This window comes from Lithobates pipiens, unplaced genomic scaffold (genome assembly GCF_037356315.1).
Source record: "Lithobates pipiens isolate NorthernLeopardFrog02 unplaced genomic scaffold, aLitPip1_a1.2 Scaffold_22, whole genome shotgun sequence".
NCBI classification, from domain to species: domain Eukaryota; kingdom Metazoa; phylum Chordata; class Amphibia; order Anura; family Ranidae; genus Lithobates; species Lithobates pipiens.
Window position 1 is genome coordinate 225,470,606 of NW_027507784.1, and position 26,269 is coordinate 225,496,874.

At 43.7% G+C, this 26,269-nt stretch overlaps 1 protein-coding gene across 13 annotated transcripts in view; it reads right to left on the reverse strand.

Moving 5' to 3' along the window:
• Positions 1–26,269, reverse strand: part of CLEC16A (C-type lectin domain containing 16A) — a 1,523,862-nt gene that overhangs the window by 1,074,606 nt on the left and 422,987 nt on the right. For all 13 annotated transcript variants that reach the window (XM_077448876.1, XM_077448874.1, XM_077448875.1 and 10 more), the window contains one exon: positions 3,112–3,225. In XM_077448876.1, the coding sequence (XP_077305002.1) occupies positions 3,112–3,225 (114 nt within the window). The remainder of the gene's footprint in view (positions 1–3,111; positions 3,226–26,269) is intronic.

Below are 26,269 nucleotides of genomic sequence, written 5' to 3' on the forward strand. Positions count from 1 at the left end.
ATGCCCCTGTTAAACAGGAGCTGACAAATTGAGCCTTAGGCACTGCTTGCTGGTGCCACAACACTGCCACCTCTCCCAGATACTCTATTGTAGTGCAGGAATGAGCCCAGCTGCAAAGCATTGCATCAAAAATTGTAATAAAGCCCCTGTTGAACAGGGGCTAAAAAATTGGGCTGGTGGCATCACCTAGAACCAAAAATGTTCTTCCAAGATATCAGCGGAGGAGGAAGAGGATAGACAGTCAACATGACAGGACAGTCAATAGAAAGGATGAACCCCCACTCCAAAGTAATCCGCGAGGACTGAAGCTCTGTCTCCTATTGATGAGCCCCAGGTGCTGACCATTACACACACACTGAGCAAAGAAGCAGGACAAAACTCTGGATAGCCGCACACTGGAAAAAGATTTGAAATCCCATGTTTAATTGAAACAATGTGGGTCACATCAAAACAAAATCAAAAAATCCACAGCAAAAGGATCTTTCCTTTTAATATACATATATGAACGGATGTTTGTGAGTAATACTTTTGCCTATATAATAAATACGAAGTTTTATAAGACATACTGCACCATGGATATGCCTCTTCATTACATATAACCGAACATGGCATATGAACGGAGGAACGAAGGTTTCCCGGAACCGCAATAGAGGCAAGCCAGAGAGCAACACAGTGGCTGATACTGTGAAGGTTGATCCACCCCGGAAGGGGCCATATCTCTGGTGAGAGCAACTGCATAAAAATAGCCACAGAGCACCGGGAACAACAGTTGAAGTCTCCTCCACCCTTCACTTCACTTTCACCCGCAGAGGACACCCCACTTATTCATAACCACCTTTTTGTGGGACACTTTTTTACTATTTTTAATTCCCATTTGTTTTTATTTTTATTTTTTGCATTTTTATATCGCCAAATTTTACCACATTTTTTTCACCGTCTTGCATCTTTATTCAACTATGTAATACGCACCTTTCATCACAGTTACACTACGTGAGGACTTGATATGTTCAACAGATAAACGGATTATTTTATTTTTTTTTTTTTTTATATATATACCTTTATATATACTTTTTCTATATATACCTTTATATATACTTTTTTATATTTTTATACTATTGAGCTTTACTTTCTATTTATATAGTTCTGTCACAAATACCAGTATTTGTTCACCAGCACCTTGCACTTTATATATTTTTTTTATTGCATGCTGTTACAATTGTTTAATTATTTATGAATTTATGATTTTTTATGACACTTACGGTCTTTAAGGGATATAATAATTGTTGACACTTACTGACACACACACAGTTATTCATATTTATTCTATTTTATTATCCAGCAAGCTGGAAATTTCTTGCTAATTGTATACCTAAGTCTCCAATTTTTTAAAGGGTATAGTGCCAAACCTATTTCCCCCCCCCCTCCCTACTTCTTGAGCATTCCCTCTCTCTGCGCTCACGCTACTGCCTCCCTCTAGCTGAGTATCATCATCAGAGCCTTCAAAACACTGGGCATCCTCCTGGAGCATGTACCCAACACTGTGCTCAAACAGTTCGGGGGACTCATCAGGAGGACATGGTGGGTCTAGGGAAGGAGTGACTGATGGTGACATTGAGACGAAGGAAGAGGATTTGTTGGCAGCTGCTTTGCTAGTACCCTGAGCCTGGGTGAGAGAGGATGAGGAGGATGAAGAGGGCTTGGCCATCCACTCTACCAAGTCTTCGGCATGATGCGGCTCAACAGGTCCAGCTGCCGAAAATAAGGACAAGCGTGTGCCATGGCCACGTGCTCATGACGATGCACCGCGTCCATGACCACCACTGTTGTCTCTAGACACAGAGCCTGCTTGCCCTCCTTTTGGCTCATGTCTGCCTCTCCTTGTTGGCCTTCCAGACATGGCAATGGCCTGCAGGAAGGTGGGAAAACCAGCAATTGGGTAGGGTATATTGTGCTGGAGGCACACAACACCCACTAACTCCTGCAGATGGCTCTATTAGTGAGCAGCAATAAAAGGTAGATAAAGGTGTATACTGCGCTGGAGGCACACAACACCCACTAACTCCTGCAGACGCCGGAAAACTACACAAGGCTGCCGCGCTGGCGGCCTTATATAGTGTGGGGCGTGTACTAAACAGCCTGAGATATAATTGGCCACAGGCATCCTGCCTGTGGCCAATTATGGCTCTCCTCGCTGCCGGCGCTGTGATTGGCCAAGCATGCGGGGTCACAGTGCATGCTTGGCCAATCATGAGCCAGCAATGCACTGCGATGGCGCAGTGTATTGTGGGCCGTGAGCGTCACACGAATTTGTCGCGAACGGCCCAAAGTGCTGGCTTTGCCGAACGGGCAAATATGCATTTGACTCGAACACCAACCTCATACCCATGCTCCCTGGCTCCATAGCCTCCGAGAAATGCACCTTACTGCGCATCTTCCTATCAGCCTGCCAGACAGCTTATCCCTCTATTCTGGAAAACTACCACTAGCCCCGCCCCCCGCTCCAGCCTTATAGGTCTCCACAGTCAATGACATGAGATGTTAGCCCTTGATGATGATACCTTTGACAAATTTAAGACCATATGGCTCATCTGGATCGACTGCTCTGCCTCGGACTCCCTGTAAACTTTGTTGACACCCAAGGGTCAACCCGGACATACATCCTGGATTACACCATATAGGTTTGTTGCACTGAGGTCTGCTCAATCCCCTTCCACCTTTACCCCTGTCCTTTCTTTCCCTCCCTCTTATCTCCCCTGCTTTTATTTCTCTCTCTCTCTTCTATAAACTCTCACCCCACAGTCAGATGTTATACCCTTCAACTATATTAGCCCTCAATGTCCCTTGAATAGGTTATTACCATCTGCTCTTGGTAGGTGACGGAGTGTTGGTGCTCTCGTTAACACGGGTTCATATTATGTACTGGAAATGTGACATACCTTGTATTAACCTATGGTATTGACATCTGAACACTACTTGTGTTACCCTGTTTTGTTAATAAAAACATTTGAAAAACCTCAATAAAATTTACAATTATAAAAGAAAAAAAAAAAAAAAAAAAACACGCTTTGTATTTCACTAAAAAGTTAAAAGAAAATTTAGATTTCTACTTACAGAACCCTGCTGAACATTGTGTTCTGGTTTGGAAGAAAACATTGATAGGTCTCCATTTAGAATAACATCAGCCAAAGCGTTAACCAATGGTGCATAATGGACTGTCAGAAAGACCTAGATAAATTAGAAACACACAAAAGGTACAATTTGAAATAGGTTTAAAAATTGCATACTAAAAAAATACACTTTACTAAATTATAATTAAAGGAATAGCCAAAACTGAGCACTGTAATTTTTGGTGGAATGGACAGTGTTTGCAATCAGAATGAATACAGTTCAAAGAATGTCACAATATGCAGAAACAACCCAATAAATACGATTAATTTCTGCCTAAGAGAAGAAATCTAGGAGATTATTGTCAACACTTGTTGAAAACGTGCAATAAAGCTGGCCACAGATGGCTGATGAAAAAAAAAAATTGAATAACAGATTTCCCCACCCACACATACTCTTGGTAGGGAAGGCATTGATCCTGTGTTCCTGGAAAGCAGGAACATGGATCAATGCATTCCCCTAGTAAAAGCAACTCCCACACATTAGAAAGCACTAGCTAGGCACAAAGTTAACCCTCTGATTGCCACTGTTTAACCCCTTCCCAGCCAGTGTCAGTACAGCAACAGAGCATATTTTTATCACTGATCACTGTACTAGCGTCACTGGTCTCCAAAATGTGTAAAAAAAAAAAAAAAAGTGTCAATGTTCCGACTGTCTGCTGCAATATCCGCAGCCCTGCTATAAATCGCTGAGATCGGCCATTGCTATAAAAAAAAAAAAAAAAAAAAACGAAAAATTAATATTCCATAGTTTGTAGACACTAACTTTTGCACAAACCAATCAATATACATCTATTGGGATGTTTTATTTTTTTTTAATATGTAGCAAAATACATATTGGCCTAAAGTAATGAACGATTAAAAAAAAAAAAAAAAAAAATTTGCAGAAAGTATTTTTTTGTTTGTTTCCCAAAATTGATGGTGTTTTCTTTGTTTATAGTGCAAAAATATAAAACACCATGATGATCAAATACCACCAAAAGAAAGCTCTATTTGTGGGAAAAAAAAGGACATACATTTTGTTTGGGTACAGCATTGCATGACTGCACAATTGTCAAAGTAACGCAGTGCTGTATCGCAAAAAATGGCCTGGTTATAAAGGGAGTAAATCTTGCGGAGGGCAAGCGTTTAAAGTAAACCTATTCTTTGCCAATGCTGGCCAAAACAACAGTCATGGGATTTCCCCATCCCAGCTCATCTTCCCTTCTTTCAATTTCATGCCCGACAACTGGAAGTGCAAGATCATGTTATATACACATTATCCTGTAGCAGTAAAACTGGTATAGGGAGGCCGACAAGTGGTTAGACTATATGCTGAAACTGTTGTAATCTGGTTGTGGTGTCCATAAACACAAAAAGGTACCAGTTACTTACCAGTAGCTGTCTTTCTGGGAAATCTTCCAGGACAGCACACCTGAGATATGAGAGGCTCCTCCCTACAGGAAACACAATCAATCGACAGCTGTTTTAAGTCCCCACCCTTCCCCTTGATCCTCAGTTTGTAGAGAAGTAACTGCTGAACCCGGTTCACAAGGGAAATCATTCCTCATAGGTGCTCACCTTCTAGTGTTCTACAATTTTCCCTCCTCCAACGGGCGGGAAGTAGGCCTGCCGTCCTGGAAGATTTCCCAGAAAGGCAGCTACCGGTAAGTAACTGCTACCTTTCTCAAGTCATCTTCCAGGATGGCACACCTGAGAGGATAAACAAGTACCTCAGGGCTACCTTAGGGTGGAGCCACTGCAAGACCCTCTTGGCGAACCTTGCTTCTGCAGTGAGCTTTACCTCCACTCCATATGCTCATATGCTTGATGAAGGTATCTTAGCTGGATCATACGGCTGATCTGCAGGTCTGCTCCACAGATGTCCCTGCCTTTTCCGCTTCGGATGCAATATCTTAGGTGGAATGGGCTCTTAAAGATGGAATCAGAAAACATGTTAAACTTGTAGGTTAGCCATGTTGCCTGTCTCACACATCTAACAACCATGGCTTATTGTGCCTGTAGGTGCTACTTAGAACCACTAAAAAGATAAATCAGAGAACTGTGTTGTAAGACAAGGACACTACATTAATCAATAAGAGGGCCTGTCTTAACACTACCCCTTTCAGGGAAATAAAGCTGCAAAAAAAGGTGGGGGGGCGCCTGACAGACAACTTGTTTGTTCCTTTTTATCTTTACGTCAGCAAAGACTAAAGGGAAGCCTACTTAAGGGTAATAGATTAACAAAAGCTTGATCCCCTGGGTTTAAGGCATGCTCAATCTATGGCTTTACTTACGCCTGAGAGCCTACTTTAGGAGATTTAATTCCCTAGCAGGAGTAGACTACCCATATTGCTATGTCTAGTTTTGCTAAAAAGGCGAAATGAAGGCCATGCACCGAGCCGAAACCTATTCGAGGGGGTATACATCATTATACTTCATCCTCGGGCCCTAAAACTCCTCTGAACAGAACTCTCCAAGTTCTTACTAAACAGGGCGATTCATTACCCCCTTCCTCCAGTGTCCCATAACCCTACAGGGCTTCAACCCTAGGAAATGGTTCTGGCATCCCTGAATGTAAGGGGTCAAGGTTTTCTGACATGTGGCATCTGCAGCCCCAACTCCTGCCCCCTCCATGGAAAATAAGGCTGAAATACAAAAGGTGATACATGTATTAATATCACAAATAAAAAGATCATAGATTGTGGGTATGGCACAATAGATTTAGACAGAAAGGACACAAGCATAGACAACAATGTTGTGTACCTGAGTGTGACTAGCTAAACCGATATATAAAATATGGGAAGAGACCCAAATCTGAACTTCAATGTAGACAAATAGTCCTCAGTCTGGTTTTCCGATTATTTCTGAAGTGCAGCAAGCTAGGTCATAACTGATATACAAATACAGAAAGGACAGGAACCCCCTTTACTGTTGTGTTTTACTGATGTACAGCAAAACAAGGCTATAAATATAAAGACAGAAAGACCCAAACTTCTATGTTGCATATTTCTGACAAACCACCAAATACAGTTATAAGATCAATATGAACACCAACTCCCGTGTTGTGCATTTCTGCTATGCCACAGGGTAAAATATGGCACACAAGACAATCCTTTCTGTCATGCACTTCTGTAGTGTAGTTCAGATAGAACCAACACTGAGAAAGGACACAAGCAACCTGCAGCATTGTGTTTTTCTGAAGAGCAGTAAGGGAAGGCAAGGCAGAAAGAAAACAAAGCACCAACAAGCTCCAATCTTGAGTATTTCTGCTGTGCAACAACATAAAAGCAGACACTGAGGAAAAAGACAGACAGCCTTTACAGCTACAATCTTTCTGGTCTGCTGCAAAATAAGACAATAACGCCATGATGAGTATTCCTGCTGTGTAGCAAAACCTCAACCAGACGGGACAGATAAGCTTAGGGCTCCCACACCAGTGCGACCAAACCTGCGACTTGGGACTGCAAGACGCATGAGAAGTCATACACTATGGTTTCTAATGTGTACCATTCATCTGTGCGACTTCAGCAGTCCCCGATTCCTGGATCCACAGACCTCAAGATTACGCAGGGAAAAAAATAAATAGCAATTTTCAGGTCGAACAAATGAGGGGTCCACAATGCTGCCACTCCCTGGAGGAGTGCAGCCAACAACCCCCTGCTGTGTATCCCTAAATGCAGAAAGGTATATGAAAAACAATGCTCACTGCTGTGCCTGATATACAAACGATAAGGCAGTAAATATAGGACATACAGGACACAAACATTCAGTCTTTGTGTATGTCTGATGTGTAGCAATATATCAATACTGAGCAGAGATATCACAATCCTCAATGTGTGTCTCAGCTGAGCAGCAAAAACAAAATCAGAAAAAGACAAGTAACCTTCACTGCTGTGTCCTTTCTGATATGCAGCCAACAAGGCAGTATATGCAAGACATAAAAAAGGACAGACAACCTTCAATCTTGTATGTCTGATGTGCAACAATATAACAATTCTGAATAGAGATAGCACATCCATATTGAAGTGATTTGGCCTTGCGACTCAACATTTCAAATCGCATGGCTAAAATTGGCACGACACCACTTTGTGGTGCTACACGGATTACCAAAGGCAGTACATGTACTACCCCTGGCAGGGGTTCAATTTGCATTTCTGCTATGTAGCTCAGCAAATTCGAACCATCAATTTTCAATGCTGCCTTTCTGATAAGGCAGTAATACAGGACAGAAAACCCCACAGACCTTAATCCTGTATGTCTGATGTGCAACAATAAAACACTGAATAGAGATAGCACATCCATATTGAAATGATTTGTCATGCGACTCAACATGTCAAATTGCATGCTTAAACTCGGCCGCCATTGCCGTTAATAGCACTGTCTGAATCAGCACAACGCCACTTTGCGGTGCTGCACCGATTCCTTCGGATAAGTAACCAACAAGGCAGCAATACAGGACACAAAGTCCCACAGACAGACCTCCATCTTGCAGCAATATAGCCATTATGAGCAGAGATGTCACCAGACTCAATGATATGCATTTCTGCTGTGCAGCACAAAACCAGAAAGTACAGACCACCTTCACTGTTGTATTTTTCTGATCTGTAGCCAAACAAAGCAGTGCCTTTAGGATATAAAGGACAGCAAACAAGCTTCAGTGCAGCACATTCCTGATGTACAGCAATATAGCCCTTATGAGCAGAGATGTCACAAATCTCAATGTGTATTTCTGCTGTGCCACAAAAACATCCCAGCAAGGACAAACCTTCAATACTGAGGTCTACTGGTGTGCAGCCAATGAGGAGTCATGGTCTATCCCTTTATGAAATAACAGGCAATTTATTTCATAGGCATATCCTGGGCTTTAGATACTAAACCTTCACCACCAGTGAAGGAATACATCCTAAAATGGTTTGACACCCTACTATAGTAGTAGTTGTCCTACCTTACCTCCATAGACTGAGCAAATGTTAGCCAGCTCATACCCAGGTGGGGCTGATTAGCAACTAAAGTCTCAATGAGCCCAGCCCTAGAGACCAATTTCAAGACAGCCTCTAGAAGAGGTGGTTACCAATTTATCCTGGGGGTAAATAGCTACTTGCAGGCTTCAAACAAGCAATTATGTAGCTCTTGCATAGGTTTGCACAGAAAATCCTCAATTAAAAGGATGTAGGAAGCGATCTATGGTGAATCGCCTTTAGATCTGCCACTGGATGGATTGTAGCCCAAACCAACAAAAAAGGTTTTTATTACCTCCTACACTATAATATAACCACAGTGTAAAGATGGAGTGGTAGGTTGGAGCTTATGAAAGTTACCTATAGCAAGCAACCCCCAAAAAGAGGATCTGTCACAAGGGAACCCCTACTGTGCCACACAGAAGCTTGGTCCCTGCCCATCCTTGAATGTTAGGTCAGCTTATAAGCATCTTGAAGCAATTTCAGATTCCTAGCAGCTGGGCTAATAGGGCCGGTAACCTAGTGCATCTGCTGACCAGGGGAACTTCTGAATCCACCACCCACTGCCCAATTAATAACTTGTTCAGTGGTATACCTGGCCTGTAAGTAACCTTGTATCTACCAGGTCCCCTCTGTACACTATATTCATCCCTACTAATGTACTACAACTGGGCATGTAGGGAGAGGCTGGCAACCTACTGCTGCGACAACCACAGTGGCTCTGCTGTAAGAGGGAGCTGTGGCTGGTGGTTTTAGCAGTGGCGTCTGGGCTATTTGTATCCTGACCCCAGGTTCTGCACTGCACCAGTCAGTATATACACGGCGAAGGGGAGCAATGGCCTACCTACCTCTTTACCATCTGAGGTGGTTTAGGCACACTTGTTCCTCTGCACCACCTGTCCACCATACAACGTCTCTGATGTAAGAGGAGCTGTGGCTGGTGTTTTTAGCAGAAGCTTCAGGGCTATTTGAATCCAGACCCCAGGGGAGATTATCTCAAATGCCCAGAAACCTTCTGGCTGGAATTGGGGATTTTGCAGCTAAATTCCCAAGGCAAAGGAAAGTACTCACCATTGTCCTCTTCCCCTTTTGCCACAGCCAGCGGGCTTTCTTTTCTATCCTTATGGTCCACACGCAAGGAGGATAGCCACCAAAGTGCCCCCCCCCACTGCTGTACCCATAGTGAGGTTCCAAGTTAGGCTGGGTCCTGCACTGTACCAGTCAGTATATACACCTGGGGGGGGGGGGGGGGGGGGGCTGGCAATGCCTTCCGTTCCTCATTCCCGTCTGAGGTGGTTAAGGCAGACATCCACCGTAGTTAACTGGAGGATGTGGGCACCTGCTCCTGCTGACTCTCAGCCTTCCCTCCTGGGTAAGAACGCCGCTGCCATTTTCCCAAAGTTTGAAAATGATGCGGGTGCTTGTTGCAACGCCCTCTCCGGCAGCCCACACGAGCTCCCGGGGGCCCAGGAGTCAGGGTCACGATCCCCCTGGAAAGTACCGATGGCCAGCACCCCCGTCTGAACAGCCACCTGGACAGGTAAGGAGGGGATAATGGCCCCTGAAGTTCTGGGTACACCACTGTACCCAGGGTCCTTCAGCTCTCAGGGGGGCTCTTCCAATTTCTGCTGCCCCCCCCAAGGAAAAGATAGGGGAACACCCCCCAGGAAGGACAAGAATATCCTACCAGACCCAGAGGCTTCCTAAGCTTGTGGTCCGGCTCCCAGGGGGAGACCACCAGCCCCAGGCTTCAGGTCATTTGGAAAAAAAACAGTTTTGCTGTGTAGGGAGAAACACAATCAAAAACTGAGGATCAAGGGGAAGGGTGGGGACTTAAAACAGCTGTCGATTGATTGTGTTTCCTGTAGGGAGGAGCCTCTCATCTCCCAGGTGTGCCGTCCTGGAAGATGACTTGAGAAATGTTGTAGCTCTGCCTTTTTGTTATTTAAAATACAATAATTTGCACTTCATGTCATGAAACCCAAAACACATTATGTACAGTTAGGTCGATATATATTTAGACACCGGCACAATTTTCATACTTTTGGCTCTGTATGCCACCAGAATAAAATTAAAACGAAACAATCAAAATTAATCTGAAGTGCAGACATTCAGCTTTAATTCAAGGAGTTAAACATCAGGAAATGCAATCATTTTTATACACCATCCCACAATTTTTAGGGGCCCAAATGTAATAGGACAAATATAATCATAAATTAAAGTGTTCATTTTTAATATTTTGTTGAGAATCCGTTACTGGCAATGACTGCCTGAAGTCTGGTACCCATGCACATTACGAAAGTGTGCGTTTCTGCCTTTCTGATGCTTTGCCAGGCTCTAACTGCAGCTGTCTTCAGTCGTTTTGTTTGTGGGTCTTCATGCCTCTAGTTTTGACTTCAGCAAGTGAAATGCATGCTCAATTGGGTTGAGATCAGGTGACTGAATCGGTCATTTCAGAATATTCCACTTCTTTCCCTTCAAAAGATCCTGGGTTGCTTTTGCAGTGTGTTTTGGATCATTGTCCATCTGTACTGTGAAGCGCACTCCAACTTCCCTGCATTTGGCTGAGTCTGGGCTGACAGTATCTCTAAACACTGCAGAAATCATCTGGCTGATTCAGCCTTCTCTCACATCATTAATAAACACCCATGACTCAGTGCCACTGGAAGCCAGAAATGCCCATGCCATCACACTGCCTCCACCATGTTTTACAGATGACGTTATGTGCTTTGGATAATGAGTTGCTCCAAGCCTTCTCCCCACTTTTTCCTTCCCATCATTCTGGTACAGATTAATCTTAATTCTTAATCCAAAGAATGCTTTTCCATAACCGGTCTGGCTTTTTGAGATTTTTTTTGGCAAAGTCTAATCTGGCTTTTCTATTCTTCAGGCTTAGGAATGGTTTGCACCTTGTGGTGAACCCTCTGTATTTGCTCTCATGAAGTCTTCTCTTGACTTTAACAATGATACGCCCACCTCCTGGAGAGTGTCCTTAATTTGTCTGGATGCTGTGAAGGGGTTTTTCTTTACCATAGAGAGGATCACCAGTGTGTTTCTTCTTTCCTTTAGAATGTACCAAACTCAAATGATTGATCTCCTTGGTTATAAAGCGAAAGCAGAAATACAGTCAGGTATTAAAGTAATGTATGAACTGGGAGATAAATGCAGTAAAGCGTTGGCAGGGAAGCTTAAGGAGAAGGGAAGGACACCATATGTACCTCATATAAAGGGTGAAAATGGACAATTGATTCCCCTTCCTAAAGATTCAAAGAGAATTATTCTTCTCTCTATAATATGACACCATCACCCATGCCCCGGGCCCCAGGCCACTATAGAGGAATACCTCTCCTCAGTACGCCTCCTTAGGTTGTCATCCCCAGACCGTAGTAGCTTGGAAGCCACCATATTAATTAAGTGCAGTGTTAAAAACAGTCAAACATGGGAAAGTGCCAGGTCCTGATGGATTTACAATCCAATACTGTAAGAACATCTTCCCATTCTTCAGATTATTGAGCACATATGGTAAAGGCATTCAACGTGATTGGCCGGGCAGCCGCTCTCCCTCTGGACGTACTTATGCCACATATTTTGACAATTCCGAAAGAAGGCAAAGACCTTGCAGAGTGTGGGAGCTACCACCCAATTTCATTGTTGAATGTGGACTTAAAACTTTTTTTTACCAAATTGCTGGCCTCTCATCTCCAGCCATTACAGAACCAGCTGGTACACCTGGACAAGGTTGGGCTTATCCCCACAAGTGAAATGAGCCGATTAAATTTTCAAATGGAACACGCCAGGGTTGCCCACTTTCCCCCATGTTGTTCTCCCTATCTTTAGAACTATTACTGAATAAAATTAGGCAAAACCCAGACATCCAGGGACTTTAACTAGGGCACCGTAACTTTAAAATGTCTGCTTACGCAGACGACCTGTTCTCTTTGTCTAGTCCACACGTTTCACTGCCGAATCTGATGAAGGAAATTGAAGGATATGGAGCATTAGCAAATTTAAAAAATGAATTACGCCAAATCGGAAGCGATGGGTGTGGCTCTTCCCTTGGTGTCGCAGCAAATCATACAACCCAACTTCAACTTTAAATGGGTAGGGACAGCATTAAAATATCTGGGCACATACATTCCATAAAGAATAGAGAAGATCTTTAAAGTAAACCCCCCCCCCCCCCCCATTATATAAGGCAGTTCGCTCTTTATTATATAAATGGCAACATGGACTTCATTCATGGTTTGGCCACTGTAATATTATTAAAATTAGTATTTTGCCAATTTTTTTATATTTATTTTAGGCCTTACCAATAAACATTCCAACTGCCTTCTTCCGACAAGTAGACATGCTCTTTACTAAACTCATATGGGCAAATAAGCGTCCAAGGATTAGTAGAAGCCACATGATTATACCTAAACGATATGGCGTTATATCCCAGATGTAGCTAAATACTATGAAGCAGTACACGTCAGTAGGGTTCTCGACTGGTGTAGACATACAAAACTTAAATTATGGACAGAATTGGAACAAGAATTTAGCTTGGTACCGCTGCGTAGAGCCATTTGTGTTATGCAGCATTACCGTTCTCCCTTAAAAAAAAAACACCCTCTTATAGGCCCGACACTGCGAATAGGCTTTAAAATCTGCCAGAAAGGGGGGGGGGGTGTGGCCGGAAGCCGAGGAGGAAGGACGTGTTGGAGAGGAGCTCCGCTAACACCTCTCGCCATCCATCTCCATCCAGCCACGTTCGGGACACCTTTCAAAGTCTCCCAAACCGCCCATCCTCACTGCGGGAGATGTCCACCACAAGTTAAGGCCGTTTTTGACCGGCCACAACACTCCCGCACTCTCCGGACTGACTCACGGCCGTGGACACAGTAACAGGCCAGACGCCACCATCTTGCTGCCTACTCTACCTCCTCAATCCCCGGACAGCGGCATCCTGGCTAACCTACTGGCACTCAAGCGTCACACAGCCTGAGGGATTCCCCCGCCCGTGACCGGGAGCCTGTGGTCGGTCGGCGGCCGCCGGAGGGGTGATCAGTACACAGGATTTTTAGGTGAGCTCCGGCGGCCATCTTGCTACACCCTGGGCCAGCCGAAAGACTACCTTCTTGAAATCCTACAGCCCTAGTGTCACTGATCCCTTGGTAAAGGACAGAACCCCCCACCACAGCGGGAATTAGGCACCCCAGGAAAGATTTTTCACTACCCTACAGCCACCTCCCCACTCTGGGACTGAGGCCTCGGCCTAGTCGACTGCCATCTTGGAACTCTCAGAACCTTCCTTTGCACCAAAAGGCCTTCCTTTGCTCTTTTCCCCCTCCGGTCCATCTCTCAAGCCTCTGTGCCAGTTAATGCCTTTGCACTTACCACAGTGTCACTGTAATTACCGCACCGCTGCTGTTTCTTCACCACCCCCCCTCTCCCCTATTGTCTTGTGATTTACATGTTACAGATATCACTATCGGGGCCACATTTCGGGTCTCCTAAGTTGGCAGCCATGTAATCATTCTACATTGACCTTTGCCACCTTCGTATGCTCCTCCACAATGCACAACTACTACTTCCGCAAGGGGGGCGACGCGTGTAACCAATCTATACCTAGTCCCAGCGCCTCATGGTGAAATACGGGCCAAAGCACCTTTCTCAGTCTCTGTCCCCGGATCTGCGGCCCTCACAAACTCTAGACCGGTTCCTGAGCAGACCTGCATCCCCGTCCCTGTCTTCGGGTACCTCCACGTCCGTACATGTGGCTTCCCAAATAACAGTACAAGTCAGACCGCGGACCCTGACGGGTAACCACTCAGACATAATGTCTGCTCCTGTAACGGTAGATGTACTGGATGACAAACAGAGTTCTCCTACAAGACCTGACCAGCAATGTTTCTAAAGAAATGGTAAAACTCGCACACGAACTGCGGGGGGAGCTTGCTCAAATAGGTGAACGGACTGATGTCCTCGAAACTAAATTTGATGACTTGATACAATATGTGCATGTTCTAGAGGAAGACAACGCTGGTTTGAAACAATCCGTCTCCCAGCTTCAATCCCAGCAGGAGGACTTGGAAAACGGAACGTTGTCAAAACTTGCGCATCAGAGGGGTCCCTGAGGCTGTCAGCGAAGGGGAGATCAGACCGTATCTACTCAGTCTCTTCAACGTCATAGCCCCTCGAATTCCGGATATAGACTGGAGACTAGATAGAGCTCACAGATCCTTGGCTCCAAAACCCCCTGCTGGAGCTAACCCCAGGGACATTATAGTGCGCTTTCATTACTACGATAGCAAAGAAGCTTTGCCTGTGGCCACTCGCAATAAATCTCGGTTGGAATTCAAGAGGGCCAAGATTCAGATCTTCAGCAACTTATCTCCAATTACCCTTGCTAAACGCCGCAGCTTCCGCCCTGTGACTATGCATCTGCAGAACCACCAGTTCCCGTATTGCTGGGGTTTTCCCTTTCGCCTTTTGGCCACTAAAGACGGGATCCAATACTAAATGAGAGACCTCCAGGAAAGTGAAGCATTCATCCGCAACCTTGGCCTGCCGCCGCTACCAGACGAAGATCCCACTCCACTCCCGATGACGCCTAGACCCACGTCTATCCCAGGCCGGATTTGGACTCCTGCTCCTCAGAAGTCGCAGAAATCCTTCTCCACCCCCCAGAGAAGTCAGTTTCCCAGACTCCCACCTTGAGGGGAACTTCCCCCTCCTACACCTGGCCAGATCCGGCTTCGGCCCTTATGTCACCATGTTTCCCCCAATTTGGGGTGTTTGCACCCATACTCATGGGTTATCGTTTTTATTTAGATTTCTGGGACTATAGTATAACTACTACTACCTTTCACCGTTACTGGAAGGTGGCAGAGGTCACTCCAGATGAGCTGGATACCCTGATGTGCCTCCTTCTGTTCCACGGCTGTGGTTGTGGACTGTGGTTTTTACCCCCAAGCTATTTTTCTATTTTTTTGTTTTCCTTTTTATAGGCCCTTTTTTGGCCTATTTTCAATTTTTGCCTCGTTTTGGTCGCATTATTTTTCATTCTCTGGTCTCATTGTTGATGTTATATGCCATTACATGCTTTTCTTCCCCAGGATACACCATGGAGCTCATTACTTATTTGGTTTGTACGGGTATCTATGGCTAATATTTGTTTATTATGGTTACCTTGAGCTAAAGCTACTCTATAACAATGGCTTTACGGGTCCTTACTTACAATGTTAAGGGTTTGAACTCTATCCACAAGCACTGGTTAGCTTTGAAGGAGTTCAAATCCTCAGCTGCGGATGTGGTCCTAGTCCAGGAGACCTATTTCCGTCCAGGGGATTCTCTTAAATTCGCTGTCAAACATTTTCCAATCTCCTTCATGGCTTCCGACCCCTCTGGTAAAGCAGGGGTCGCAATCCTGATTAAAAAATGCTGTCTGTTGCGGATAAAATCCTAATTTGTTGACCCTCAGGGTAAATACATTCTCCTGGAATTCGACCACCTCTCCCGTTCTCTTACTTTGATCAATGTCTATGCTCCCAACTCGGGTCTAATTCCTCACTAAAGTCCTTGGGAATCTGGGCACATATGCTCAGCCCTTTATGATTATCGGGGGTGACTTTAATATGACCATGTCCTCTAGGAGAGACAGACACACTATTCTCTTCTACCCCTTCATCTAAAACGGAACGTCAATCTACCGCATTCCGCAAACTCATTAGGTCTCACAACTTATTGGATATCTGGAGGATTAAACACCCTACTCATAGGCAATTCTCTTTTTACTACCCCCCCCCCCCCCCCACACACACAAAATGTACTCCAGACTAGATTATTTCTTTGTTACAGCTCCCTTGCTGACATCTGCAGTAGCCTCCGAATTACATCCCATAACGTGGTCAGACCATGCCTCCGTCCAACTTGATCTTGCACTTACCTCCTCCACACCTAGATCCTGCCACTGGAGACTTAATGACTTCCTCTTACGCAACCCTGTCACTGAAACTCAACTGTCCCAAAATTTAACCAAATTTTTCCAACTGAACGAAGGATCTGTGCCGGACGTGTCCACCCTATGGGAGGCCCATAAAGCATTTTTTAGAGGCTTGTGTATCTCAGCTGGCTCTCGCCTTAAGCGGGACTCGGCAGCTCAGAGACTAGACGTTATCTCACAATTGTGAAAAGCAGAAGCTTTGCTCCTGGCCTCTCCTACGGCGACACAGCTACGCACAGTTACCTCTTTACGCAAAAGGTTGAAGTCCCTGGACAATTACAGGCCCATAGCTTTACTCAATTCTGATTATAAGATTTTTACTAAAATTCTGGCCAACAGACACTCCTCTACGATTCCTACCATGGTCCATAACGACCAGGTGGGTTTTGTCCTAGGCAGATGGGCAGGTGACAACACCAGACGCACCATTGACCTCATAGATCTGCTCGATAAAACATCCCACCCTGCTCTTATCCTTAGCTTAGATGCGTAAAAAAAAAAATTGACAGACTTGGTTGGCCTTACATGTTTGCCACGCTTAAGTGTTTTGTTTTTTCAGGTCCCTTTATATCGGCCCTAAAAGCTTTATATTCTCTTCCCATGTCCCAGGTACAATTGGCATCTTTTGTTTCTCCACTGTTTACACACAGCAATGGCACTAGACAGGGATGTCCCCTTTCTCCCCTACTGTTTATACTATGCCTTGAACCCCTAGCTGCAGCCATTCAGGAGAATCCGGACGTAAACTGAGTCTCCCTAAGACAGAAGGAGTATAAGTTGTCTTTTTGCTGACGATATACTCCTCACTCTGACAAAACCACATGTCTCTCTCCCCAACCTTCACGCCATTTTAGACACATTTAGCAAACGCTCAGGGTATAAAGATAATACAAGACTGATGCTCTTCCTATTCAAATACCTCCTTCGCTTCTCACTTCCTTGCAACACAATCTTCCCTATCATTGGTGTCCTGTGTCTCTCAAATACCTTGGCATTCATTTAACGGCGTCTTATCACTATACCAAGCTAACTTTATCTCCCTAATTTCGGAAAAACACAGCTTTCTCCGTATGTGGATAGATTGTCCTGTCTCTCCTGGGTAGGATTAACGTTCTCAAAATGGCAATACTTCCTAAATTCCTATATCTCTTCAAAACCTTGCCAATAGCTATCCCTATGCCACAACTCAGGAATATCCAACGGGCCTTTACTAAATTCATATGGGGGAACAAATCACATAGAATTGCCCACACGGTAGTTTTTTCCCCACGTTCCCACGGGGGATTGGGAGCGCCTGATATTGTGAAGTACTATTATGCAACCCACCTCTCAGCAACCATCTCCTGGTCGTCGTATTTTGCTACCAGTAGATGGTCGGCACTAGAGATGAGCATTACCAGTCCTGGTCATCCCTGCTCTATGCTGTGGTCTGATTTATCCCTTCCATAGCACAACTTAGACGCATAAGTCTTAGACCAATGCTATTTACCTTGTCCATTTGGAAAAAATGTCACAGGAAGTTCTCTCTTCTCCATGCCCACCCCTTTTGAATGTTATTTTCAACCCTGACCTGCCAGATAGTCTCTCTGCGATGAATAGGTTTCCATGGTTTAGAGCGGGCATATTCCAACTTCGCCACCTAGTTCACCCGGTGACACGTAAACTATTACCCTTCCCAGAGCATCAAAGCAAATATGATACACCAAAACAGCTCTTTTCTTACCTCCAATTTAAACACCATTTCCGCTCCATATCACCTACCATGACCTTAGAAAAACCTAATGCCTTTGAGGTTCTGTGCACCCATGACCCTTATCAGAAAGGGCTCATATTCTCCATATACAAGATACTCCACGACTCATTATCACATATGTTAGATTCTCACCTCTATATGAGGAGGTGGGCCAAGATTCTACCGACCCCTTTATCCCTTTCTCAACGGCAGGAGATTTGGACTTCCACCTCTAAAGCCTCCAGGTGCGTGGAGCAGAGAGAGACGGCCTATAAGGTTTTGATGTTTTGGTACAGAACCCCGGAAGTTCTACATAAATACGACCCCTCACTATCCAGATTATGCTAGAGGTGTCTGCGAGATGAAGGTAACCATTATAACATTTTTTTTCAGCTGCCCATTAATTGTACCTTTCTGGTCCTCAGTCCAGTTCCTACTCCAATCAGTGCTGGGGATAGATGTCTCATTGAACCCCACGCACTACTTGTTGGGCCTTCCAGTCCCGGTTATATCTAAACATGCTAAGAAACTGATGGCATTTATTCTTTTGGCTGCCAAAAGAATAATACCTGCTCACTGGCTGTCTCCTACCCTCCCTGCGCATTCCCAACTAATATCCGCCATTGTGCAAATACGCAGGATGGAACATATGACAGCACTGGTCCAGGATTCCCTACCCAAATTCTCTAAGGTATGGGATAGATGGGATAATTCCCCATTTAACCCAGAATTAGTACCCCGATATGTCGTCACAAACCTCCTGGGGCAACTTGTCGAGGTTATGTCTCAGAATTTATACTCCATATTTCCATTGCATTTTCTTTCTCTTTTCTTTTCCCATGCAATTACTGTATCCAAATCCGTGGTGTACCTCCCCCTTCCCCCCTTATTGTTATCTATATGTGCCTCAAAAATATGCAACTCACCTGAGGCTGATTTCTATGTTATGTTTGAGATGAAAATATTGATTGTTTGTACCAGATGCGTATTTTTTCTGTCTTGAAATTTTTTTCAATAAACAAACATAAAAAAAAAAAAAATCTGCAACAAACAAACATTTGTCAATACAATCCCCACAGTTTCCAATACTGGGCAACCCAAGTTTTGGGTCAGGGATGGAGATAGGGGCATTTCAGGGACTTTGAGAGAGGGGCTATACTTGGGTATCATTTTTTTTTTACATTCTGACTTTTGGTCTACAGTTGCCTCATTGACACTAATGAGGGGGTCGATTTGAAATACATTTTTGGCAGGCACTACAACTTTGTTACTTTTTAGAGTCATTGGGACTAGCGATAAATTATAGACGTGACGTGACAAAGTTTGAAATATACCGTCAAGAGAAGGAGCCCCTCCCCCGAACAATACCTAAGATATATACGATGTTAATTGCACCCCCACATAACTTTGAGATGTTAGGAATTGGAAAGTGGGAAAGGGACCTTAATAGGACTCTTATGCTAGCTCAATGTCAGAGGATAAAATATCTTTCGTTGAATTCCTCAGTCTGTACTCAAATTCAGGACTTAAACTATAAGCTACTGACGAGGTGGTATTACACCCCGTTGAGGATTTGTAGGTTTTTCCCTGAAGCTTCAGATCAATGTTGGAGATGCAACAGAGGAAGGGGGGCTTTAATCCATATATTCTGGACATGTCCTAGGATTAGACAATATTGGCTAAAGGCACAGAGGATTGCCCAAAAACGTACAACTTACCCAATACCGGACGACCCTGGCTTTTTCCTGTTGCATCTTTCACAAATACCATTAGAGACATATAAAAACTTGGTTTTATGCCACCTCATTAATGAGACCAAGGCATGTATTGACCGATGTTGGAAAGACACTAGGCCTCCATCAATCGCATTATGGCTCAACAAGGTCAGAAACGTGGGGGCCATAGAAGACCTGGTGCTCTCGGCCCAGGATAGAAAAGAGCAATACACCAAAACCTGGGCAATATGGAACTTATTTGTCTATTCAGAAGAAGGGAAGAGATTGTTGGGGAATACAGGAGGGGGAATGAGTCTGCCCCGTTCTTGAAACGTAAAATAGCATGGAGGATCCTGACCCCCCACAGGGAGGGATGGGTAGGGGAAGGGGGTTGTGTGTTTTTTATTTTATTTTTTAGTTTGTTTTTGGGTTTGCTTTAGGGGTGGGAATATTTTGTGAAATATAAAATTAAAGGGAGGAATGAGTTATACTGTGTTGTCTAGGGAAGGAAGAAAAGGATATTAAAAGGTGGAGAGGTTATGGTAGGAAAGATATGAGTGCATAAAGTTTAATATGTATATTTTGAATGGCATAATCGGAGAATTCATAATACTCTATTTAAATTGAGAGTTGATAAGAAATAAAAAAAATCTATCTATGCAACTAATGGTATGTAATATATTGCAAGTTCCTCCTTTTGGTATAAAGAATATTAAAAACATGTACCAAACTGTTGATTTAGTCACTACTAATGTTGCTGCTATCCCTGTGATGGATTTTAGTTTTTGAAGCCTTACAATGGCCTGTTTGTTTCACTTGCATGGATAGCTCCTCTATTGCTGTGAACCTACCTCATGCATTCAGATTCCAATACCACTTAGAATCAACACCAGAACTTTTACTTGATTGATTAAGAAAGAACAAAGTAGTAGCCCACACCTTCCCATGAAACAGCTTTTGATTCAATTGTCCAATTACTTTTTCGCCTTTGAAAAAGGGGGGTGGCTATTCTTAAGAGCTGCAATTAATGAACCCTTCTTCAAATTTGGATGTACATACCCTCAAATTAAACATAAGAGTATGCACTTTCAGCCAATATTCATTATATAACTATAATATGTTTTGTTAGAGTGTGCATGCGCAGAGTATCCAAGATGGCCGATTGAGCCGGAGCTCCGCCACACCCAGCCCAACGGCGCTCACAGCACAACACAGACTGCTCCCCAACGAGATTCAGCAGGCGATCTAGACCTCCGACAGCCCAGGGAAGCCCACTGCATGTTCGGAAACCAGGTCCGTAGAGACCTAGGGCCGCAATTTGAACAGGCGCTGCCGCCCGGGTGTACCAAGATGGCCATCTGATGGCGAATCTCCGATTCCGAACATACCACAACATCGTTTGGAACTGGACAGAGTCCACAGAGCCCCGGGACCCCCCAGAAAGGACGGGTCCCCCCAAAGACATCATCGCCAAGCCACACTTCTATCTGATCAAGGAGGAGATAATGAAGCAGTCCAGAGTGATGAAACAAATCTCATGTCACGGTCACCCTATACAAATCTTTGTCGACTTGTCCCCTTCCACAATCTAGAGAAGAAGAGCCCTGAAACCCCTCCTGTCAGTGCTAGCCCAAAAAGAAATAAAATACTGGTGGACATTCCCATCCGCTGTCAAATTTCAACACAAGGGCAAACACTACTCATTCTCCAGTTTCCAAGATGGAGAGAAGACCCTCCTTTCCCTGAAGCTCATCTCATTGGAAGCAGACATCGACACTTCCAACCCGGCATACAAATCAGCTAAACGACCGCCCCCAACTAGCCCGATAACACCCCTGTGGAACAAGCAGCAGCCAAAGAGAACAAAAGACAACAATCCGACCTGAAGCGCAGAATTATCGCCTGCTCTACTCAACTTAATGCCATCTTTTCTTTACTCCAAGGAGTAATCTCCAGGGAATTCCTCGCCACCGATAGGAGCCATAGCTCCCACCAACTTTCCCCAAGGTTTATCCCCCTTGACTCACCAGAACATACATGGTCCTCCCATGTACGATCCCTTTCCCCACTGACCTCAGATGGGTCAGATTCTGGGGAAGCAGGTCCAACCTTGTGGTCATTACCCCACCAGATCAGCCTAAATAACCACTTTTCCTCCAATTTACTAAGAGAACTTCCTCTGACAATAGTCTCCTAGATCCCATGTTGCCTCCCGTTTGTTTTTCTTTTTCCAGCAAGCTCATTTTTTTGCTCCAACAGAGGCACAGCCAGGAAGGTTGATAGGTGGCCTCGTTACCAGGGAAAACAGGGGACTCAATAAGGGTACTCTAAGAGGAACTGAAACAATCCCCTATTAGGAAATAAACTGTCTGTGTTGCATTTTCCTTAAAAGTTATCTGTTGAAGCGTTTTTTGTTTGTTTTGTTTTTTGTTTAGTATGTTACTTTTGTTAGTTTTATGACTTTTAAAATGTTAAGCATAGGCGCCAAGGCACTGGGTGCTGTGCATACGTCTCCACCTGTCCCGCAGACTGCCAAGCATCTGTGGGCTAGGTTGTCTGCCCTTAGCCGAGCAGACGTCTCTTGTAGGAGTAGCACACGGGAGACAGTTAGGTCCCCAGGGAGCTATTCCAAAACTTACGAGGAGGCTTCCTATGGCCTCTTCTCCTCTCTTTCTTTCCTCCCCCTTCTTTTCTCTCCCCCCTCCCTATCCATTATCTAGGACTCTCAATAATCCTTTATCTCTCAATATCCACCCAAGTTCAAAACGCATATACTATCCATGCAGTGTGCTCACACACAAGGTCCACCAGCAGGAAAATCCGCCAACAGCCATCCGCAAAGGTAGGTAATGCGGGGTTTGACAGCATCTCCACTCCTCTCCTCCATGGCTGACCCCCCCCCCCCCCCCCCAAAAAAAAAAAAAAAAAAACGCACTTAATAGCCACTCATAACGCCCAGGGACTGAATTCTCCCCTCAAAAGGAGAAAGTTATTAGACAGCTACAAATCCCTTAAATTTGACTTGGTTATGATTCAAGAAACTCGCTTCCCTAAACGGTACAGCCCCAACTACTTGCACCACCACTTCCCACTGTTTTACCTAGCAAAAGCAGAGGGCAAGACAAAAAGAGTAGCAATTATTTTTTCTAAAACTAGCAACATTGCCTGGCAGGCAGAATACAAAGATCCAGAAGGGATATTCATCCTGGTCAAGGGTCAATAGATGGCCAAGTAAACTACTTTGTATATTACATATTTATTTATAAATAAAGGACAACACAAATTTTTCCAAGCAATGTCAACCCCAAATCCTCTCCTGGAAGGGACACCCATTCTAGGAGGAGACTCCAACATAGCGCTAGACCAAGGGTTGGACAAATCCAACCCAACCAAAATCACGCTAATTCGCCCCACCAAAGCTAGCCTAAAATTTATAGAAAAGAGTATCCCTGCGTTAGCGTAACTAAAATCTATTAAGCCAAAATAGGGTTGCAGCCAAACACCGACAGGGGTATAATCCCTACCACTGAAACATATAACAAAAATCAAATGGTGCCTTGCTCCCTTAAACCATTAAACTAAATAATATTAATCCATAAAATGCTGATCAATAAATACATAAATTATCTGTGAATAATTCGTGATCAGTGATTAAAGTGACTAGTGCAACAAAACATTCCAAACGAATATATATATATATATATATATATATATATATATATATATATATACACACATACATACATACACTACCGTTCAAAAGTTTGGGGTCACCCAAACAATTTTGTGTTTTCCATGAAAAGTCACACTTATTCACCACCATACGTTGTGAAATGAATAGAAAATAGAGTCAAGACATTGACAAGGTTAGAAATAATGATTTGTATTTGAAATAATATTGTTTTTACATCAAACTTTGCTTTTGTCAAAGAATCCTCCTTTTGCAGCAATTACAGCATTGCACACCTTTGGCATTCTAGCTGTTAATTTATTGAGGTAAGCTGGAGAAATTGCACCCCACGCTTCTAGAAGCAGCTCCCACAAGTTGGATTGGTTGGATGGGCACTTCTGGCATACCATACGGTCAAGCTGCTCCCACAACAGCTCAATGGGGTTCAGATCTGGTGACTGTGCTGGCCACTCCATTACCGATAGAATACCAGCTGCCTGCTTCTGCTGTAAATAGTTCTTGCACAATTTGGAGGTGTGTTTAGGGTCATTGTCCTGTTGTAGGATGAAATTGGCTCCAATCAAGCGCTGTCCACTGGGTATGGCATGGCGTTGCAAAATGGAGTGATAGCCTTCCTTATTCAGAATCCTTTTTACCCTGTACAAAGCTCCCACCTTACCAGCACCAAAGCAACCCCAGACCATCACATTACCTCCACCATGCTTAACAGATGGCGTCAGGCATTCTTCCAGCATCTTTTCATTTGTTCTGCGTCTCACAAACGTTCTTCTTTGTGATCCAAACACCTCAAACTTGGATTCATCCGTCCACAACACTTTTTTCCAGTCTTCCTCTGTCCAATGTCTGTGTTCTTTTGCCCATCTTAATCTTTTTCTTTTATTGGCCAGTCTCAGATATGGCTTTTTCTTTGCCACTCTGCCCTGAAGCCCAAAATCCCGCAGCCGCCTCTTCACTGTAGATGTTGACACTGGTGTTTTGCGGGTACTATTTAATGAAGATGCCAGTTGGGGACCTGTGAGGCGTCTGTTTCTCAAACTAGAGACTCTAATGTGCTTATCTTCTTGCTTAGTTGTGCAACGCGGCCTCCCACTTCTTTTTCTACTCTGGTTAGAGCCTGTTTGTGCTGTCCTCTGAAGGGAGTAGTACACACCGTTGTAGGAAATCTTCAATTTCTTTGCAATTTCTCGCATGGAATAGCCTTCATTTCTAAGAACAAGAATAGACTGTCAAGTTTCAGATGAAAGTTCTCTTTTTCTGGCCATTTTGAGCGTTTAATTGACCCCACAAATGTGATGCTCCAGAAACTCAATCTGCTCACAGGAAGGTCAGTTTTGTAGCTTCTGGAAGGAGCTAGACTGTTTTTAGATGTGTGAACATGATTGCACAAGGGTTTGCTAATCATCAATTAGCCTTCTGAGCCAATGAGCAAACACATTGTACCATTAGAACACTGGAGTGATAGTTGCTGGAAATGGGCCTCTATACACCTATGTAGATATTGCACCAAAAACTAGACATTTGCAGTTAGAATAGTCATTTACCACATTAGCAATGTATAGAGTATATTTGTTTAAAGTTAGGACTAGTTTAAAGTTAGCTTCATTGAAAAGTACAGTGCTTTTCCTTCAAAAATAAGGACATTTCAATGTGACCCCAAACTTTTGAACGGTAGTGTATATATATATATATATATATATATATATATATATATATATATATATATATATATATATATATATATATATATATATATATATATATATATGTGCAGAAATAAAAATCACATATATAAAATTGCATAGATCAAGGCAAAATCGCATAAAATCACACAGTGAAAGTGATAAATGCCAATAAATAAATTATCTTACTCGGTGTAACTAAAAACACATAAAGTCGCATAAATAGAAAAGAAATCGCATATACCCATACAGTGATAAATGCACAAAAATAAAATATCACACAAAGTGTGTATAAAGCAAAACTTGATCGTGAAACATTCAGTGCAGGCAAATGTAAACATCTCTCAGACTGCAAGCAAAATAAAAATAAAATTAAAAAGTGGCAAAGAGTCCGTAAGGCTCTTCTTGTAGTAGCAGATGCAATACAACGCAAACTGTGCACACTCTGGTGTCTCTTCAGTGTCCCGCCTCTAACATATAGGGTGGCCCCTTACCTTACTGCTGTAAGGCAAACAGCATAAAGAGACCAAGGTCTCAGATGGTGACAGCGGTGTACCCTTAGTTCCAAACTAGGAGGACTTCTCCCCACATTAAGGCAGGATCTCACAGAGAAGGAAACAGGAGGGCTCCAAATGGTGAAGTATGTATACACTTTTATTAAAAAACTCAAACAAATGGAAAGGTACTCACAAACAAATCAGTTTAAAACGCCAAATAGCAGTTAAATGTTCCTATTCGTCTCTCAGACGTGACTTCCTGTATCCACAATCACTTCCTTCGACGCGTATCGTCATGTGACTTCATCAGGGAATGCATAGCCTAAAATTTGCTAGATTGATTCATGCTCAGGGAATGGCGGATGTTTGGCAAGAATCCAACCCAACGAAAAGGGATTACACCCACTTTTCTAGCCCCCACCAATCCTATGCTAGGATACATCACATCCTCTTGCCCACACATCACCTACCCAATGTAGACAACTCCGAGATCATAGAGACAACACTTTCTGACCACTCCATAGACACTGCCACACTGCTTAGCTCTTTCCACAGACCCAAGCACTTCCACTGGAGATTAAGGTCTATCTTAGCAGACCCCATTAGGGTTATTGAGATCAACAAAGCACTACAAGAATACTTCTCTATTAACAGTCGGGATGTCTCGGCAGAGTATTATGGGCAGCCCATAAAGTCACCTTCAGGGGAAAAATCATACAACTAGTTTCACAAATCAAAAGGGAAAGAGGCAGACATTATCAAACTTAAAAAAACCTATGCGACCCTTCGGGCTCAGCACAAGAGAGACCCACACAGAATCACTACGTCTCAACTTTACAGCGCCAGGCACTAAACCTAGCTCTCACA